General features: G+C 51.8%; 2 protein-coding genes across 3 annotated transcripts in view; one reads left to right on the forward strand and one right to left on the reverse strand.

The window, feature by feature from the left end:
* Window positions 1-19,277, reverse strand: part of LOC308569938 (autophagy-related protein 9A-like) — a 266,030-nt gene that overhangs the window by 217,897 nt on the left and 28,856 nt on the right. The gene's annotated exons all lie outside the window — the stretch shown is intronic.
* The window catches only part of NOS3 (nitric oxide synthase 3), a 34,681-nt gene that overhangs the window by 7,172 nt on the left and 8,232 nt on the right, over window positions 1-19,277 (forward strand). The window contains exons 5-17 of the mRNA XM_081164189.1: window positions 1,477-1,639; window positions 1,979-2,070; window positions 2,229-2,370; window positions 3,762-3,901; window positions 4,125-4,299; window positions 6,578-6,679; window positions 7,435-7,629; window positions 8,703-8,776; window positions 9,643-9,787; window positions 11,162-11,266; window positions 12,570-12,637; window positions 16,936-17,052; window positions 18,250-18,424. Of these exons, the coding sequence (XP_081020315.1) occupies window positions 1,477-1,639; window positions 1,979-2,070; window positions 2,229-2,370; window positions 3,762-3,901; window positions 4,125-4,299; window positions 6,578-6,679; window positions 7,435-7,629; window positions 8,703-8,776; window positions 9,643-9,787; window positions 11,162-11,266; window positions 12,570-12,637; window positions 16,936-17,052; window positions 18,250-18,424 (1,693 nt within the window). The remainder of the gene's footprint in view (window positions 1-1,476; window positions 1,640-1,978; window positions 2,071-2,228; window positions 2,371-3,761; window positions 3,902-4,124; window positions 4,300-6,577; window positions 6,680-7,434; window positions 7,630-8,702; window positions 8,777-9,642; window positions 9,788-11,161; window positions 11,267-12,569; window positions 12,638-16,935; window positions 17,053-18,249; window positions 18,425-19,277) is intronic.

Genomic DNA, 19,277 nt, shown 5'->3' on the forward strand with positions numbered 1-19,277 from the left:
GGCGCCGACTCCATGGGGCCTGAGGGGGCCCGAGCCCCCTCAAGAATTCGTTTGGGGGGGCCCCGACCCCCCAATAATCTCAGGCGCCCCTCCAGCAGAGCGCCACCGCCGCCCCTCCCCCAGCCCAAAATGCACAGGGTCGGGCTGCATGCCTCCTGCCCTCCCTCCCGAGCAAAAGCTCCACCCAATTTCCTTCGGAGCTGATTAATAGGCGCAGCACGCTCTCCCCTATTCGCTCACGAGGAGGCGGCGCCACTTTATCTGCATATTCATGAGCTTATTTATTATTCATGAGCTTTCGCGGGCTCCCCCAATATTTTTTATAAGTCGGCGCCCCTGGAACCAAAGAAAGCCATTTGTTTGGCTAGTTTGGTGAATTTCTGTTTTTCAGGTAATGGGGTTTACTTGCCTTGTTCTGGTAAGATGGCTGTAGGCATTAGTTCCTGGGGGGTTGAATGGGTGGAGTGTGTGTGTGTGTGTGTGTGTGTGTGTGTGTGTGTGTGCGCACCCACACCCACACTTTGTTTCAAGTCTCTGTAATGCTTCTGATGTGCTGGTTGGGGACACCCCCTGTGCCCGTAAGAGGCCCCCTTTGGCCTGATCCAGGATGTTCTCCATGGCAGAGCCCCTGCCCTGCGTGCAGAAGGACCCGGGTTCAACTCCTGCTGGCAGAGTCTCCAGGCAGGGCTGAGGGAGACTCCTTGCTTGAAACCCAGGAGAGAGCCATTCTGCCACCCCCTCCATCATTTGGCTGGCCCTTTTCTGAACCTTTTCCAACTCTCCAATAACCCTTTTGAGATGAGGTGACCAGAACCAGACCCAGGGCTCCAGGTGCGGAGGCACCACAGATTTTATTTATTTATTTATTTATTTATTTGTGCATCAATAGCATTGGGCTGATGCAGGGAGTTCCAAAGGGTATGGGTGACGCTCCACTAGAAGATAGTCCCCCATCCTGCCACTCACCCCCTGGCCTAGGGCGGGGCCTGGGGGGCTCTATAAAGGGCTCAGTTTTGTTTTGTTTTTGTTTCGTTGTTTAAAGCGCTGCTATTTTTTACCTATGTCATTTTAAACTGTGATATTAATGCTGTGATTTATGTGGAAATTGTTTTCCATTTGGTTGTGTATTTTTTTGATGTGGTTTATTTATTGTTTATGACTTTTGTAATCATGTAAATCTTGTCATGTTGTAAGCCGCCCTGAGCATTGTTTTTTAACTGTGGAAAGGTGGCACACAAATAAAAAAGGATGAAGGATTGTGTTCTTACAGATGCGGAATGGGCATCACAAGCTGCTGGTGGTGGTGCCAGTTCTGCCCCTCGAAGTGGTGGGGGGGTGCATGTGGGGCAGGATGATCTCGGTTCTCGCCTGAGTTGGGGGGCCGTGGGAAGAGCGGGCTGTGGGGCAGGTGGGGAGGCAGAAGGGGCCCCTGGAGCTGCCTCACCTGAGCCCCTCCCCCACTCCATTTCTCCCCAGCTCCGAGTCCCAGGCCCACCTGCAGCGCCTCCAGGAGGTGGAGCAGCAGATTGCGGAGACAGGGACCTACCAGCTGCTGCAGGCAGAGCTGATCTTTGGGGCCAAGCACGCCTGGCGCAACGCCTCCCGCTGCCTGGGCCGGATCCAGTGGAACAAGCTGCAGGTGCGACCGGGGGGGGGGGCAGCGGAAGCAGCAGGGAGCCCTGAGCTAGGCTGGCCCTTCCGGGGGGGGGGCTTCTCTTGCATAGCCTTCACCCTTCTGCCCCCCAGCCCTGGTCATTTTGGGTGCTTGGGGAGTCAGGTCCCATCAGCATCTTCTGTGCTCCTTTCCGGGATCCAGATGTGCTGCTCTCTCGGCCCCATGCAGATGTTTGGGCCTTTGGTATCTTGGCAGGAGGAGGCAAGATTGTGACCCTTGCCTGCCCCCCCCCAGCAGCCGGCCTTTGCTGCCCATCCTCGTGGCACCTGACCCTTTGACCTTCCTTGTTCTCTTCCCCTCCAGGTGTTTGATGCCCGAGATTGTGCCAGCGCCCAGGAGATGTTCACCTCCCTCTGCACCCACATCAACTATGCCACCAACCGTGGAAACCTCCGGTGAGGGACCCCTTTGGCTTCCCTCCACGCTGCCCGGTGCCCAGGGGACTCAGCCTTTGCTAGGAGGGGCTGCTGCCATTTCCCCTCCCTGGCAGGTGGTGGTGGTGGCACGGCTGATGCTGCCAGTTTGAGCTGAGCGCTCTGCTTTTCTCCCGCAGCTCAGCCATCACCATCTTCCCAAACCGGATAGCCGGCCGGGGCGACTTCCGCATCTGGAACCAGCAGCTGATCCGCTATGCAGGCTACGCGCAGCCGGACGGCACCATCCTGGGAGACCCGGCCAACGTGGATTTCACGGAGGTGAGAAGTGGCTCTGGCGTCTCCTCTTCCACTCCCAGCCAGGACCATTCATGGCTCCTACCATTTGAGCCTCCATTCACAATAGTCATCTGTTTGTTTTGTAATAATATATATTGCCTGATCCAGAGGCTGCAGCGCGATTGCTGACAGGAGCGAGGCCTCGGTGCCACATCGCCCCTTTGCCCCTCAGAGATCTGTGCCAGTTGCCCCTTTGCAGGCTGAGTCCAAGGCATTGCTAAAGCGTCTATCTTTCCAAACTCTGTCGCGACACATTCGTGCGTCGGCTGCCGTGTGTACCTGTGCTGCGCAATATGTGTCCTCTTATAGGGGTTAGTTTAACCTCAGGTTTGCTAGTAAAACTGAATTACTGTCGCGAGATGATGCATGTCTCAAAAGTGCGTCACCAACATGAAAAGTTTGGAAAGCTCTGATCTAGAGCCTGTAACAACTTGGAACCAGTTTACCTGTGAGATGCCTCAGCCTGTAGGTGCCACTTGATTGGCAAAACTGCCACTGTGACCTGTTCCGCAGTTGTAAGAACTTAGTATTTTATTGTGGCAGCAGCTGCACTTTGGAACTCCCTGCCTCTTGATACCAAGCAGACGCCTTCCCAGTACGCTTTTTGCACCTGCCAAAATTTTTTTGTTTTGACAAGTCTGTGTAATTTTGCAGCAATAAAATGGCTAGCACAACTGCAAAGCTAATCCGGGTCCGGTCTGGTTTCAACTTGCATGGGGGACCACATGCTGAGATGCCTGCCTTGCAGGGGGTGGAGCTAGATGACCCTCAGGGTCCCTTCCAGCTTCATGATTATGTCATTTAGAAAATGGATGTGAATTTTAATCTGCCTTGTGCGTTTTCTTTTAACTTTTTGATTGCCTTAAATGATCATTGCTGATTTTTCTTAGTGACAATTTTAATGTTTTATCTTTTTTGCAAATCGCTTTGAGGTTTTCTCTTTACAATCTTTACAATCAAGCAGTGCATAAATTTTATGCAATAAAGCAACGGAATTATTAAAGTATGTTGCCCAACCGCCCGTCTGGGTGCTTTCTGCACCTCTCCAAAAGCCCATCTGCCCTTCCCTCTGACTCTGAGTGGCTGCTGGATATGGGGAGCAGCCCCGCAAGGAGGCTCTGTGACCCCCAACCTTCAGGAAAAGCAAAAGGGGGTCCTGGAGGTTCCCCCCCTCCTGCTTCTCCAGCTGCCCTGTGTTTGCCGCGGCCCATTGAGGACCCGGCCACACAAAACCCTTGCTTGGCTTTGCTGCAGCAGTGGCCGAAGGCTGCCCCTCTCCCCTGGGATTTCCTGCCCCCCATGGACGGCTCTCTCTGTCGGTTTCCAGGTGGGCTCAGGGGGTCTCTTGCCTACCAGTCTCTCCCCCCCCCCAGGTCTGCGTTCAGTATGGCTGGCGGCCCCCTGGGGGGCGCTTTGACATCCTCCCCCTGCTGCTTCAGGCGCCCGATGAGGACCCCGAAATCTTTCCCCTGCCAGGGGAGCTGGTGCTGGAGGTCCCCATCTGCCACCCCACGTGAGTGCCAGGAAAGGGGGTGGCACTGGGTGTGGGGAGGGGGGGACGTGGGGGGGGGAGTGATGGCAGCGCTCTTGCCGATTGCAACGGTCGTCCCCAAAGGCTGCCAAGGACTTTCATGGAATCATGTGGAGTTGGGGGAAAACCCCAGGGGTCATCTAGTCCAACCCCGGCAAGGCAGGAATCGCAGCTCCCCCTTCTGACACCTGCCTTCCTCTTCCAGGCTCAAGTGGTTCAAGGATCTGGGCCTCCGCTGGTACGCCCTCCCTGCGGTGGCGAACATGCTCCTGGAGATCGGGGGCCTGGAGTTCCCGGCGGCCCCCTTCAGCGGCTGGTATGTCGGCTGTGAGATCGGCATGAGGAACTTCTGTGACTCCCAGCGCTACAACCTCCTGCAGGTAGGGATCGTCTGGGGGGAGCCCCCCCTCCTGCCCTGGCCCCCTTCCTCCCCTCTGCTCCCCCGGCCATGACTGATACAGAACAGAAGAAGAGTCAACTGGCCCACCTGTCCCCCCCCAATTTTTTTTATTGATTTTCAAATTTATAAACAAACATAAATCCTAATTATAATTATTCCACTATTATTAACATTGTTAGGTGACTTCCTCGAGTCCCCTTGGCTGAGTTTCAATGTACCGGTATATCAGTGTAACAGTTTTCCAAAACTAATTTCTCATAAAATTTACTTAGTCAATTAACATCTTTCTTTCTTACCATATTAACTTTAAACGTATTATTCTATAAAATCACATATTTAAATCCTAAGCCAATCTGGTATTTGCAAGTATTTCTATTTAAGTTATCTTAACATATTTAGCTAAAATATGTTAAGTTAGCTTAACATATTTAGCTAAAATATTTAGCTAAAATATCTCCTTCTTTGGAGGTCTTTAAGCAGAGGCTTGACAACCATATGTCAGGAGTGCTCTGATGGTGTTTCCTGCTTGGCAGGGGGTTGGACTCGATGGCCCTTGTGGTCTCTTCCAACTCTATGATTCTATGATTCTATGATTCTATGATTCTAAATAGTCTTTGAATTTCATCCATTCCTCCTGGTGCTCCTCCTCCTTCTGGTCACGGACTCTTCTGGTCAGGTCGGCCAGCTCCCAAAAGTCCATCATCTTCATCTTCATCATTCTCCACTGTTGGCACTTCTTGTGCTTTCCAATTTTTGGCTAACAAAATCCTAGCACCAGCTGTGGCATACAAAAACAATCTAATGTCTTTCTTGGGCAATTCCAAACCTATCATTCCAACAAGAAAGGCCTCTGGAATGTATATTTCAATTCATTATAAATCTTCTCCCAGAAGTCTTTCACCTTGGGGCATGTCCACCACATATGATAAAAGGTACCTTCTTTTTCTTTACATTTCCAACATAAATTATCACTATTGTGATAAATCTTTGCTAATTTTACAGGAGTTAAGTACCATCTATACATCATTTTCATAATATTTTCCTTTAACACCGTACATCTGGTCCAGCATGCTGTTCTCACAGGGGCCAAATACCCATAGGAACCTAGGAATCTTGATAAAAAGGTCAAGGGACCCCTGACCTTTAGGTCCAGTCGTGGCCGACTCTGGGCTTGCAGCGTTCATCTCGCTTTACTGGCCGAGGGAGCCGGCGTACAGCTTCCGGGTCATGTGGCCAGCATGACTAAGCCGCTTCTGGCGAACCAGAGCAGCGCACGGAAACGCCGTTTACCTTCCCGCCGGAGTGGTACCTATTTATCTACTTCCACTTTGACGTGCTTTTGAACTGATAGGTTGGCAGGAGCAGGGACCGAGCAACAGGAGCTCACCCCGTTGTGGGGATTCGAACTGCCAACCTTCTGATTGGCGAGTCCTAGGCTCTGTGGTTTAACCCTAGGAATCTAGATAGACTGCCCCTGGTGCTGGAGGTTTCACTCATAGCAAGAGACCTGACTGGAGCAGGCCGATGGCTCATCTGTAGCCAACCCGATGCCTCAGCGGGAAACGCGCAGGCCGGATCCGAGCCCAATTCTCCTCCCCTGCAGTTCCAGAAGCATTGCTGTCTCCGACTGTGGGGGGCAGGGCAGGGCAGGGCCCCCATTGCCAGCAGCCCCTGGTATTGGAGCAGGCTGGTAGGTCTTATTAGGCAGGTGAGGGAATATGCTGACTGTATTTTATCCCTCTGGAGTCCCGCAGGTGTGGGTTGAGACAAGGAGACAATGTGGCTGCAAATACAGAGCTTTTGGAGACTCTCCCACGAGAGAAAGGCATCTTAGCAGAGTGTAAATCTTAAGACAGGAAATAAGTGTTAGGCTGATCTCCCCCTTTAGTTTTCCCGTTTATCAAAGAAACAGGCTACAGACTGAGAAATAAGTTTAAAACATATAGTTTAATCCAGGATTTGTGCGGCAACAGCAGTAAAAAGTAATGCAGGTAGAATACTTGACTTTGCAGCAAAAAGAGAGTAGAAGAGGAACTACTTCTTCCCTCCCAGGAGAGGAGGGGAAGTGACATCACACGGAGCCTTCTCTACCAATTACGTTTCTATGGTCTGAGCCAGCCTATCAGCAACTCAGCTCTATGGTCTTAACCCCTTCAGCTGCTAACTAGCAAGAATGTGCCTTGTGAGATTGGGTGGTGCGTCTTCCACGCAGGCGGCGTAAAGGTCCTGCCCCCCCCAACCGAAATGTGTCTTTGCAGGAGGTGGCTGAGCAGATGGGACTGGACACCCAGACGACCTCCTCCCTCTGGAAGGACAGGGCGGCCGTGGAGATGAATGTGGCCATTTTGCACAGTTTCCAGGTGATGGATTTGGGGGAGAGACAAGGGAGTGAGGCGCAGGTGGGGAGGGGGGGGAGGAGGAAGAGAGCTTGCTGGGAATTCACCCCCACCAGGGTAAGAGCATAGGACTAGATGACTCTTGGGGTCTCTTGCAGCTCTATAAATTCTGTGATTTTATTATTCTGCGATCAGCTTCACGGGATCCCCGCAAGTTCTGGTGCCGGGGGAGAAAACCTTTCCTCTCTCCACTTTTTTCATGACAGGCATCCTTTTACAAGTATCTACTTTGTCGCCTATTTCTCCCTTCTCTATACAAAAATATCCCAAACGCTGCCCCCTTAGAGGATTCCCTCCAGAGACGGAGGATTCCCTGGGCTTTGGTCCTTTTTGGAGGGGGAGGGCGGACCTTTCTGAGAGTGGGGACTGCTTCTTGAGCTCAGCGTGGATTGAGCTCCCCCCTGTGGTGGGTCCCCAGGTCCCCACAGCCAGGAGGTGGAGAAACACGGAGGAAGGAAGCCGCCTTCAGCTACTCTTCCCTCCAGGGCGCCAGGCAGTGGGGGTGCAGAATGGGAGAGTTGGAAGGGGACCCCCAAGGGCCATCTAGTCCAACCCCTGCAATGCAGGAATCGCAACCCCCCCCCCGCAGCCCTACCAGGAGATGCTGGTGCTGCCCCCACCAGGGACTGGACCCGGGACCCTTTCTGGTAAGGCTTCTGGGGGACAGGGGGCTGGGGTGGGGCTTCCCCGCCTTGCCCTGACCTTGCCTCTTCCTGCAGCTGGCCAAGGTGACCATCGTGGACCACCACGCCATCGCCGACTCCTTCATGAAGCACCTGGAGAACGAGCAGCGCCTGCGCGGGGGCTGCCCCTCCGACTGGGTCTGGCTGGTGCCCCCCATCTCCGGCAGCCTCTCCCCCGTCTTCCACCAAGAGCTGGTCAACTACCAGCTCTCTCCTCTCTTCCGGTACCAGGTGAGACCCCCCTCACCCCCCCCAAGGGGCTCCAGAAGAGGCTGCCCAGTGGGGAGGTGCTGCCTGCCCTCTGCGTGGCAAAGGGGTGCAGAGAGGAGGTGTTTGTGCCCAGGAGCGCCTCCTACAGGCATCTCCAGGATGTCATGGGCACAGAAATGCCAGCTCACATCTCTCCCCCCCCCCCAATTTAACCAGGATCCTTGCCCTTTTTAGGGGGGAGATAACCATTAATGTCTAACTGAACCATCCGCTTTGCAATATATACATTTTTGCATAAAGTTCTTTAGCATTTCATTTTAGTTTTTATGTAAAATAGAGAGAATATTTATAACAATAGTTAGAAATTGAAAGATGGAAAACAAAATGATAAAGGAGATTAGCAAGGTCCAAGTAAAGGATGTCAGCGTGATCCAAATATCGAGTCGAGTTCCAGATTCGCCAGGCTGGCGACGAGGTTGCCTTTATATGCCCTAAAAGGAATGCCAAATTCTATAAAATCAAGAAAAAAAATCACAATAGATGCTAGGAGAGGATATATTTATTAGATATATCCTTCCTTCCCCACATTTGAGTTCAGCAAAGTGCATCCCTTTGCAACTTAAAAGGAAGGTTATTGTGGGTTTTCTGTACAGACACACAAATAGATATAGATGCGCTAAGCCCACAATTCATGCACATTTTACTTGTTCACATTCAACTTTATGCACGTGGCAAAATAAAACAAAACGGGGGCCAGGCATCCAGGAAAAAATACTTTGGCAATTCTGCCTGCCGTTGCACCCGATGTGTTTTCACCAAATGCAATTTTGGCTTTAGACACAATCCCCAGAACCGAACCTGCGTAAGTTGCGAGCATACTGTACGTATAGGAAGGCATTATATATACAAAGAATGCAAGGCTGTTGTCACCCTGCAGTTTGCTTGGCTGCCACTGGGGGCGCTGCTAGCTGCAGTGTTACAATGGACTCCTGAGAGCTGCTTTGCGAAATAACCTTTTTTTCTGGGGTGGGGGGAGGCGTTTCAAGGCTTGTGACCCCCCATCCTGCTTCCTCATTCCCATGCTGTTCCCACAGAGCGACCCCTGGAAAACCTACATCCCCAAAGGAACCACTGTCACCCGAAAGAAGACCTTCAAGGAGATTGCCAAGTAGGTCTTTGCGGGGGGAGGAATTGGGTCGCATCTTGGAGAGGGGGAGTACAGGGAGTGGGTCATTCCATCAGCACAAAGGGCTCTCAGCCGTGCCAAGGAATAAGAATTGTAGAGTGGCAAGGGAGCCCCAAGGGTCATCCAGCCCAACCCCCTGCAATGTGGGAAGCACTGTTTCTTGAGAGCTCTGAGGCAGGACTAGGGTGGGGGTGGGCGGCAGCTTGGGGGGGGCACACAATTCCAAGCTCTCCTCTGAAGAAACAGGGGCAGGAACTTGCTTCTAGCACCTCCTCAGAAATCTTCCTGGGTGCTTTGAATGCTCAGAGCATGTGCAGAGTGCAGCTTGGCTCCGGAAGAGGCCATCCCTGGCCCAGATGCCTTGGGACATGCTCAGGGGCAAGATGCCTCTCAGCAGCAGCACAGGGAGCTTTTGCGACGGGGCCCTCAGACGAAGAGTGCCAATAAGTACAAGCCAGGAGGGCGACGAGCCATTGAGGGCTGTGGCTCAGGGGGCAGGACATCTGCTTGGCATGCAGAAGGTCCCAGGTTTGATCCCTGCTGGCATCTCCAGGTCACTGGGAAAGGCTCCCCTGCTCAAATCCTGGAGAGCCTCTGCTGTCAGTCACTGCAGGCAGTCTGGTCTTGCATTTTCATACCGTGAACCCCCTGAGATCTGTGGATGAAGCGTGGGGCACAAATTTAATAGAATAATCCAATCAATGAATAGTGTGTTCTGCTTGGCTCTGCCTCCCCAACGGCCTGTCCAGGCCTGGGCAGGGTTGGCCCTGGGGAAGGTGCCATCCTGCCTGGGGAAAGTGGGCTGGGCTGAGTCCTCCTGTCCTGCTCTCTCCCCCCCCCTCCTGCAGAGCGGTCAAGATCTCAGCCAAGCTGATGGGCCACGTGATGGCCAAGCGGGTCAAGGCCACGATCCTGTACGCCTCCGAGACGGGGAAGTCGCAGGCCTACGCCCTGAAGCTGAAGCAGCTCTTCAAGGGCTCATTTGCCCCCCAGGTGGGACCAGCGCACAGCGGGGGTGGGGGTCAGCAGCTGGGTGGGTGCTCACTGCCCCTTTCCCTCCTGATGCCCACAGAGCACATGAAGCGAGGCGACGCTCCCCCCCCCCGGTGGCAAGGAGTTCCCCAGGCGAAGTGTGCCAGCAGTGGCGCGTTTCTTGCCCCGTGTTTGGCAAGGCTCATGGTGGAGCTGGAGGGTGTGTCTTGTGTTTGTGTGGTGTGACGCACTTCCGGCTCTCTGCTCTTTCCATTGAAGGCAATAATTCACTTTGGGTGGGGGGGGGTCAAGGTCAACCTTAAGAACCTAAGAAGAGTCTTGCTGGATCAGGCAGTGGCCCCCCCTGGTCCAGCCTCCTGGTCTCACAGTGACCAAATACCCCGAGAACCTGGGAATCGAGACAGACTGCCTCTGGTGCTGGAGGTTTCACCCTGGAGGGTCCAGAAGAAGAGAAGAGCCTGGCCAAAGGGTCCCCACCTGGTGCATCACCCTGTTCTCCCAGGGGCCCCAAAGTGAAACCCCCAAGCAGGATCAAGCCCTGGAGCAGGAGGACTTTGGGAATATGACTCAACATTTGGTGCCCCCAGCTAAAGATTTCTTATTTCCGCAGTAATTCCTCCTGGTACAGTTTCTTTTTATTGAACTTCCCAGTGGGTACCTGTACAAATATAGATTGATTTATGTTATGTACTGAAGTTCTCACCCTGGGCCAGCAGGGGGATACTGTAGATAGTTATGCAAATGAAGGGTTGAAAGTGACGCTCAGTGATTTCGCTCAGTGATTCAGCTCCGTTCAGAGGATGGCCGCATCTGGCTGTGCTCTGATCTCCATCGATTCCACCTTCGTCGCCAGTGTTAAGTTGTGGGTGAACATATCAGACAACACAGTGATTATTCAAACAGCCCTTGTTTATTCACAGGCCAGAATAGAACTGAACTGAAGAGCTCAGCCAGCCTGCTTATATAGAGCTCCAGAACAACGTAACTGTAGCAACTTTCTAAAACTATCCAATCACTGAACGTCACTTTCGATCCTTCATTTGCAACCAGCTAAAGATTTCTTATTTCCGCAGTAATTCCTCCTGGTACAGTTTCTTTTTATGGAACTTCCCAGTGGGTACCTGTACAAATATAGATTGATTTCTTATTTATTCTTATTATTTTATGCCCCTCTGCTCAGTGCCCTGTGTGCAGGAGCCCCCCCCCCCATCCGGCCCTGTTCCCAGCAATTGGCTCCAGATGCAGCAGGCAGAGCAGAGCCCTCCTGGCTCCCGGTCTCCAGCGAGCTCGCAAGCTGCCCCTTGGGGGGCAACAGAGGGTGGAAGCATTTGAGGGCCCCCCTCACCCTCCTGACCCCCTGGCGCTTCCCGGCAGGTGGTCTGCATGGACGAATACGACGTCGTTTCCCTGGAGCACGAGACCCTCGTCCTGGTGGTGACCAGCACCTTTGGCAACGGAGACCCCCCCGAGAATGGCGAGGTGACGCTGGCTTCTCCCCCTTTTCCCCGAGACTCCCAAGTGGGGCTGAGAGTCCAAAGCTCTGCCCGGGGGGGGGGCAGCCTCCCTCAACCTGGCACCCTTGGCATGTACTGGAACCCAAATCCAGATCTGTTGGGTGGTGGGTTGGGCTCTCACCTATCAGGGATTCTCTCACTGCAATTCCTGCATTGGGGGGGGGGGGCGCTGGGAGTGTAAACGATCATCAGACTTCGAAAAGCTGGTGTCTCCGGATAAAATGCCTTTGTTCTGTTGAATAAATAAAACTAAGTGGTTTTAATTGGATTTTGAATAGATGTGCAATTAATTGTGCCTCTTCTGAATTTTATCATGCTGTTCTGCAAACCGCTGCTCTGATTAAGTCTTTTTTGTAGGGCGGGGGGGGGCGCACTGGGGATGAGCTGAGGACCTGGGAGAGCTCCATCCGTAGAGCAGCAGACTCTTCATCTCAGGGTCACGCGTTTGAGTCCCTGCCTTGCGGGGGGTTGGACTGGATGGCCTTCAGGGTTCCCTTCCAACTCTAGGGGTGGGTGGTGGCCTCCCAAAAATTGGGGTCCCACTCAGTGCTGGGCTGACTTAGGTCTGGTCTGCTCCCCCTGAAGTGATTTGACATTAAAGGCATGTATACAAAAGCAATTTCAAATGCAGAACATACGGGCTGAGATAAAAATCTCCATTTGGAATCATAGAGTTGGCCGGGATCCCCAAAGGTCCTCTAGTCCAACGCGCTGTGAGGCAGGAAGCAGAGCTTGAAAAATCCCTGACCGATGGGCACTCAGCCTCTGCTGAACCCCCCCCCCCCGGTGAGGTTTTGAAAAGGCAGTGGAAATGGTGCCTTCATGGCCCACTTCAGGCCTGGGTGTGGGGTGTGGGAGGGGGGAATTGGGTTTGTGGTTGTTTTTACTATGTAGTTTGTGGTCATTTATAGTGTGAACTGCCCTGGGAGCTATACAAATGTAGTAGTAGTAGTAGTAGCAGCAGCAGAAACAACAACAACAACGAGAATAATAGATGAACTGGTCCTTCTCAGATTGGCTCTCTCATGAGCAGAGACTGGAATTTGTGCACAATTATTGTACTTCTGAACATCTGCTCAACTGTTCTCCTTTTCACCACCATCGCACCTCCCCTGTCGGAGCAGAACTGAGCCCTGACCCCTCTTCTGAACCTCCTTGAGACCTTCGAGTTTGGGGGGCAGTATATAAATCCAGTCAGTGATAAAGACCATCTGCTTGGATTGGGTCCTCACTTGGTTGCCTCCCTGCCTTTCTCTCTCTCCCCGCAGAGATTTGCCCGCGCCCTGATGGAGATGTCCTGCCCTTACCTTGCAGACTCTGAGCCTGAGCTACAAAAGTAAGTCCTACCCAGAGGAAGCTCCGCTTTCCTCCTTTGCCTCTTCCTCTCCTGCGGATCCAGACCCTCCTCCCCACAATCTCGCTCTGCCTGTTTCCTCTCTTGCAGTTTATTTAGAGGAAGCAACTTGGAGGCGGTTGTGACTTTGCAGGCGCACTCCGAGTCTCGGAGGTTACAGTGGCAGGTTGGCAAAGGGTGTCTTGTGGATCTGCCAGGATTTGGCTGCCCTCTCTGCCTGGCAAGAGAGTCGAAGGGTCTTCCAGACCTTCGGGCTTTGCTCCTGGCCGCTGGATGTCTCTTTTCTTTAAGCTGAAAGCTGCCTCTTTGACCTCCCTCCTCCCCACCCACGACCTCGACTTGGTCTCTTTCTGCCTGGAGGAAAGGGCACCCCTTCCCTTGATGCCTGCCCTCATTAGTGTCATAATCTATGGAGCTAATTAACTTTGCTGCCCACGGGGGAAGCGGCTCTGATTGGCGCCTGGACCCGGGTACGGGATGAGGCCGGTGCATCAAGCTGCCAGGGAACATCGCAGATGAAAGGCACTTTGGCCTCACCCTGCCTCTCTCCGCTGCCCCCCCCCCAAACACAGAGCTGGTCCCAGATCCTGACTTGCCCCCAGCTGAAAGCGCCTCTTGGCCCCACGGAAGGGCTGGGACCCCCCAAGCCAGAGTGATCTCTCTCCCTGCAGGATCAGGCCAGGGGAGGCCCCTCTAGTCCATCATCCTCTTCTCCCGGTGATGAGGAGGCAAGAATGACGCCTCTCAGTTTTGACGCCTCCCTGGAAAGAAAAGGAGAGAGCAGTGCTTAGGGGGGCCATTGTCTTGCCCAATGCAAGGTAGTTCTTTTAAAATTAGATTCAGAAGCAATACAAACACAAGTGAGAAGATTAAAGATTTTATTCTAAACAGCAAGCATTATCTACATTACCACTTTGATCTGCCACTGGGAAGCCCTCAAGAAGTGGCAAAGTGGACTTCCGGGTTGTTGCCTCCGGCAATGGCGGAGTTCCTCTGATCGGGAGGAACTTGCCCCGTGGGAATTTGGGTCTGTACCGCCGCGGCGAAGGCGGAGACCCGTAAAAATCACAGGCAGGAGAAGCCTGTGAACGTGGGATTCGGCAGGCACCTTTTGCGCCTCCCCTACTCACGGGGGAACCCGATTTCGGGGACCCGGAGCAACGTGGGGTGAGTGGCGCGGTGCTTCGAATCGTCTGCTTCTTCCACGGAGCGAAGCCGCATAGCTGTTGCTGGAGAGCGCTGACTTTTTCCTGTGGACAATTTGACTCCAAAGTAATTACCCGTGAGTAGAGCTGATACGGGAGAATCAGATTTTAAACGTTTAATTTGGCATCGAAACGGGGAGGTTCAAAACAGGAAGTCCGCCTTCCCTATTTGTAAATAGACTGAGGCAAGAAGTCTGTAAGCTGAAGTCTTGGAAAGCCTTTTGTAAAAGATTAAATTTCCATCGGCAAAGAGTATAAAATCCCCCTTGGAGGCAGGAGAAGAGGGGGGGAAGCTGAGTATGCCTGCAGGAGAGAGTAAAGAGAGTTAAAATACTGCCACTCTGACCCTGGAAACGGGCTGCCAGTAGGACTGACGTTTTGGAATGTCCATTGACAGCACTTAGAACGTTCCTTGACAGCTAGCAAAATAAGAGAGATATATTGTTCCTACTGTCTCCGGCTGCTTCTAAAAAGGAGTAATAAAGTAACTGAAAACTGAAACTAACTTTGGATTGTACGGGTTGCGCTTAAAGGTGACATTGTTGACTATTATAAATAGAAACTGTTTCCCCCTAATGGAAGTTTCTGAAATTGGTTACTTTATAAGAGCTGGGCTAGGGGAGTTTCCAGCTGCAAGATAAAAACTGAGTGACTCTGGGATTGACCTTGAATTTTTTAAGTGTTATGGCAAATGGAAAGGAAAGAACAGATGAAATGTCAACAGAAGAAGCCTTAGTGGTCGCATTATTGAAAATAAATGACTCGCTAGAACAGCTTCACAAGAAAACAGAAGTGATGAATGTGAAAGCGGACGCTGCAAATAATAAAATTGACTTAATTGTAGAAAGTTTAAATAATCTGGGACAAAAGGTGAACACCAACACAGAAACCACCCAGAAATTGACACAGGAATCTACTTTAATACGGCAAAATGCGGATGAAGTCAGGGAGAAAACCTTTGCTGCTGAATGTAAAACAACACAATTGGAGTGTGAGAGAGCCCCATACATTCAAAAGCGACTTGACGAATATAAGCTGACATTTGCTATGATGGAGCTTAAAGAAAAACAGATGAATTTGAAGATCAGAACCCCACCAGAACTGGAAAAGGAAAGTTTGACAGAGCTTCAGGAGGTGATAGGATCAACATCGGCTGAGAAAGAGAGATTTTTGGGGGTCAGTAGGACCGCCAAAAATGTGAATTTACTTAATGGTAACTGTGAAGGATGTTGGATTGAAGAGAAGGGGGATTGGGAAATATGGACAAATCTGAAGTTGTTATGGTTGGGCCGAGCTGTTGTGGTGGGGATGAGGGTTGCTGTGTTGCCGGGGATGTTGCTTTTGTGTCAAAAAGTGCAAGTTTTAGATGGGAGGGATTGTTTCAGGAGGTGGCAGAGGGATGTTCCAGGATTGGTGTGGCAGGGCAGGAAGCCTCGAGTAAAACTTAAGATATTGACGGATGCTAAAGAAGGAGGTGGACCTGCCCTGCCAGACACCTAAACTTTGTTGTGAATCATCTGCTTTTTGCTGGCTGAGAGAATGGCTGTTTTTTAAAAAGCACTGAAGTGTTGGATAATGGCAGATGAAGTTGATGGACTAGACGGAATTGGCGGAAAAGACTGGCAAGATCCGAGACCAGGGAGAAGAGTCGGTGGAAGAAGACTGGGAAAAGTTTAAAGACTATTTATAGAAATATTGTAAAATTAATGAATGTTAGAAGAATGTTGGAATGAAATTATATGGCTTCAGTAGAAATGTTATAAGGAATTAAGTATAAATAGATTAATAGAGTATTAAAGGAAAATAAGGTTAAAGGGTGTTAAGATAATTATAGGATAGAAAACAGGGTAAGATGGTAAGGAATTGCTGAAATAATTAATAGAAGTGGAATACGAAAAGGGAGGTGTGAGGAGGCCGCGGAAATATGGGAAAGAAAGATAAGATATTGGAAGTTTTTTCTTTTTTCTTTTTTTCTTCTTTCTTTTGATGTGTTTTTAAATTGTTTTTGTTTTGTTTTGTTAATTTTTATGTAGTGTTTTTGTATTATAATGTACTGTTTTTTGTTTTTTGTTTGTTTTTTCTTTTGTAAGTGTTTAAATTGTTGTAAAAACAATAAATATTATTATTAAAAAAAACACCAAGAAGTGGCAAAGTGACCTTCAGGCAGTCTCCAGTTCTTTGCACGACCCTCTGGCCATGAGTTCACGCACAAGCTTCTCAGAACTATGCCCCCAAACCACCTGATTTATAGATAGCTAACTGGTGAGCCTCCGTGCCTTGCCTGACTAGCTGGTGCAGAGTATTATTTAGCTATCCCCCTCTTCCAATACTGCACATTCCTCCAAACAGTGTCTAACACTCTGCATCATCACTTCCTTCCAGCAAATTCAAGGCTGTTCTCAGCCATCAAAGAGCAGAACAAGAGATAAAGAGGGGAAGGAAACAGAGGCAGGAAGAGATGACCGTGCTAGATCACTATTTCCTCAAAGTGCAGTGGACCCTCTGGATACCGATTTAATTCGTTCTGGGGGTCCGTGTGCACCCCGAAAAATCCGTAACCAGAGGTGCCACTTATGTGCACGTGAGCTGCGCGCAGAGTGCTTTGCGCATGTACAAGCAGCGAAACCTGGAAAAATACTTCTGGTTTTCTGCTTTCGCAGCCCAAAAATTATGTATCCAGAGAGATACGTAAGCTGAGGGTCCACTGTACAAATATCTTCCGGTAAAGATTGCCCATACACCCATCCAGTGGCGTAGCGTGGGTTGTCAGCACCCGGGGCAAGGCAAGTAATTTGCGCCCCCTAACCCGTGGATTTGCCCTAACCCCAGATGTTGCGCCCGGTGCGGCCGGCCCCCCCTGCACCCCCCACGCTACGCCACTGCACCCATCTAGTCAGAGAATCACCGCCTGGTCCACTCAATGCCCCCAAGGGAAACCTGCGAGCAGGACCCGAGTGCGAGAGCAGCCCCTCTCCTCCCAGGGCTTCAGAATTGTCTGTGGAGGCAGACCAGGTGGCGGCTGGGGGGGCAGCTGGTGGTGGCGCTTGCTGCCCCTTCTCCTCTCTCTTCCTGCAGGAGCTACAAGATGCGCTTCAACAGCATCTCTCAATCCGACGCCTCAGTCGCTGCGTGGAAGACCAAGAGGAGGGCGTCCAGCAACACGGACAGCGCAGGCGCCCTGGGGACCCTCCGGTAAGGCGCCCAGGAAGGAGGGAGGGTCGGATCCTGCTTGCTTGAAGAGCAGAGCCCTGCAGGCAGGGATCCTGCTTCTGGGGCAGGACGCACAGAGGAAGGCAGCTTCCACGGAGGCCCTTAGGGGGCAGCAGCCATGCCTTGCCCAGGCCCCCACCGGCCATCTCCCTGCACCTTCATCAGGGCAGCAGCCCAGCAATGGCACAAATGCCCAGCTGGGCAGCAGAACCTCCTTGTTGGTGGGAGCCATTGCAAAGGCCGGGCTCTTCCTTGGCAAAACCTGCATTTTCCTCCTCCTCCTCCTTGGCAGAAGCCAAGGCATCTTCTCCCCCCCCCCCCGCCCACCTTGTCCCTCCCCAGCCCTTGAGGTGCAGATGTACCAAATGCCTCCGACCCTCTAGCCAGGCTGGCCAGAAGCCCCCTCCTCCCCTTGCCCTCTGAGCTGAAGCCCAGCCTCACTTCTCAGGGCAGCGCCCGGGCGTCCGTCTCCTTGGGCGTCATTTTGGGCTGAAATGCCGGGAAGCTGAGCGACAAAAAGACTTCACAGCCGCAGGAGGGCTGGTGCTGAGCTGAGCACAGGGAAATCGATCTTGTCGTGACCGGCTTTTAATGGGCCGAGTTCAGGAGGTCCAGACCAATCTTTAATTCAATATGGGCCATATTAAAATTTAACAGTTGTTTTGTTTTATTGGACTATTCTTTCCCCTAAGCTCTTGGGACAGAGCAAGTTTAATGGCCGTTTATTAGTGGGAGGAGGAGCCAGATTAATGGAAATTGGAAAGAAAAAGGCCGTGTGGGTTTTGTAACTGAGCGAGATTGGGCCCAAAGGTTGCCAGGGGAGCCCAGCCCATTCGGAAGAACTTTCTTGCAGTAAAAGCTGCTGGGTGGTGGGGTGGGCTCCCTTGGAAGGCGGAGGGCTGTCCTTCACTGGAGATTCTTAAGCAGAGATTGATCTTGAACTGTGGTTCTTGCATTGCGGGGGCTGGACTAGATGACCCCTGGGGGTCCCTCCCAACTCTGCCTTCTAGGATTCTGGGACTTGCTTGGCGGAGTCCGGCTGAGCTGCAGACTCCTTCTGGCTGGCCTTGGAGGTGCCCAGCTGGCAAAGGGCCTCTTGGCTCCTGAGGGAGGGGGCAGAGCCTGGCCCCCCACCCTGCCCCCCTCTCACCCTGCCTGTCTCCTCCTCCTCCTTTCCAGGTTTGCTGTCTTTGGGCTGGGCTCCCGGGCCTACCTGCACTTCTGTGCCTTTGCCCACGCCGTGGACACGCGCCTGGAGGAGCTGGGGGGCGAGCGGATCCTGCCCATGGGCGAGGGGGACGAGCTCTGCGGCCAGGAGGAGTCCTTCCGCACCTGGGCCATGGACGTCTTCAAGGTGGCCACCCTGCAAGGGGGCGTTGTGTGTATGGGGGGGGCGCTTTGGGAGTCAAGAGCAACAATCTGCAATGTAGAGGGTGTGTGTGTGTGAGAGAGAGAGAGAGAGAGAGAGAGCGAGAGAGAGAGAGAGAGAGGGGGGGGCAGGAAGCAGATTTTCCTACTCTGGAGTAAGCTGCTTGAGGCTCCAAAGGAGTATTTTATTTATCATGAAATGTATATGCCTCTTGAATTGTTTAAAAAACCAAAACCCAAAAAAACCACAAATGAAAACCTCAAAGATAAAACCACATTTTTTTTTGCAAAACTTTGAAAATAATAATAATAATTTATTATTTATACCCTGCCCATCTGGCTGGGTTTCCCCAGCCACTCTGAGCAGCTTCCAAAAAAAATACTAAAAGCACAATAAAACATCAAAAACTTCCCTAAATAGGGCTGCCTTCAGATGTCTTCTAAAAGTCAGATAGTTGTTTATTACCTTAACATCTGGAGAGAGAGCCTTCCATAGAGAGGGTGCCGCTACCGAGAAGGCCCTCTGCCTGGTTCCCTGTATCCTCACTTCTCACACTAAAATATAAAGCACTAAATCAGGTTAAAATTAGCGTCTGGAAAGGTTAGTCTAAACAAGACCATATTTAAATACATTCCTTGGCTGGTCAGTGCAGCCCAAGCAGTGGCGTAGTGTGGGGGGTGCAGGGGGGGCCGGCCGCACCGGGCGCAACATCTGGGGGTTAGGGGGCGCAAATCCATGGGTTAGGGGGCGCAAATTACTTGCCTTGCCCCGGGTGCTGACAACCCACGCTACGCCACTGAGCCCGAGAGCAGCAAGATTGTCGTGATCATTTAACAGG

This window comes from Podarcis bocagei (assembly GCF_964188305.1).
Source record: "Podarcis bocagei genome assembly, chromosome: 12".
Classification (NCBI taxonomy): domain Eukaryota; kingdom Metazoa; phylum Chordata; class Lepidosauria; order Squamata; family Lacertidae; genus Podarcis; species Podarcis bocagei.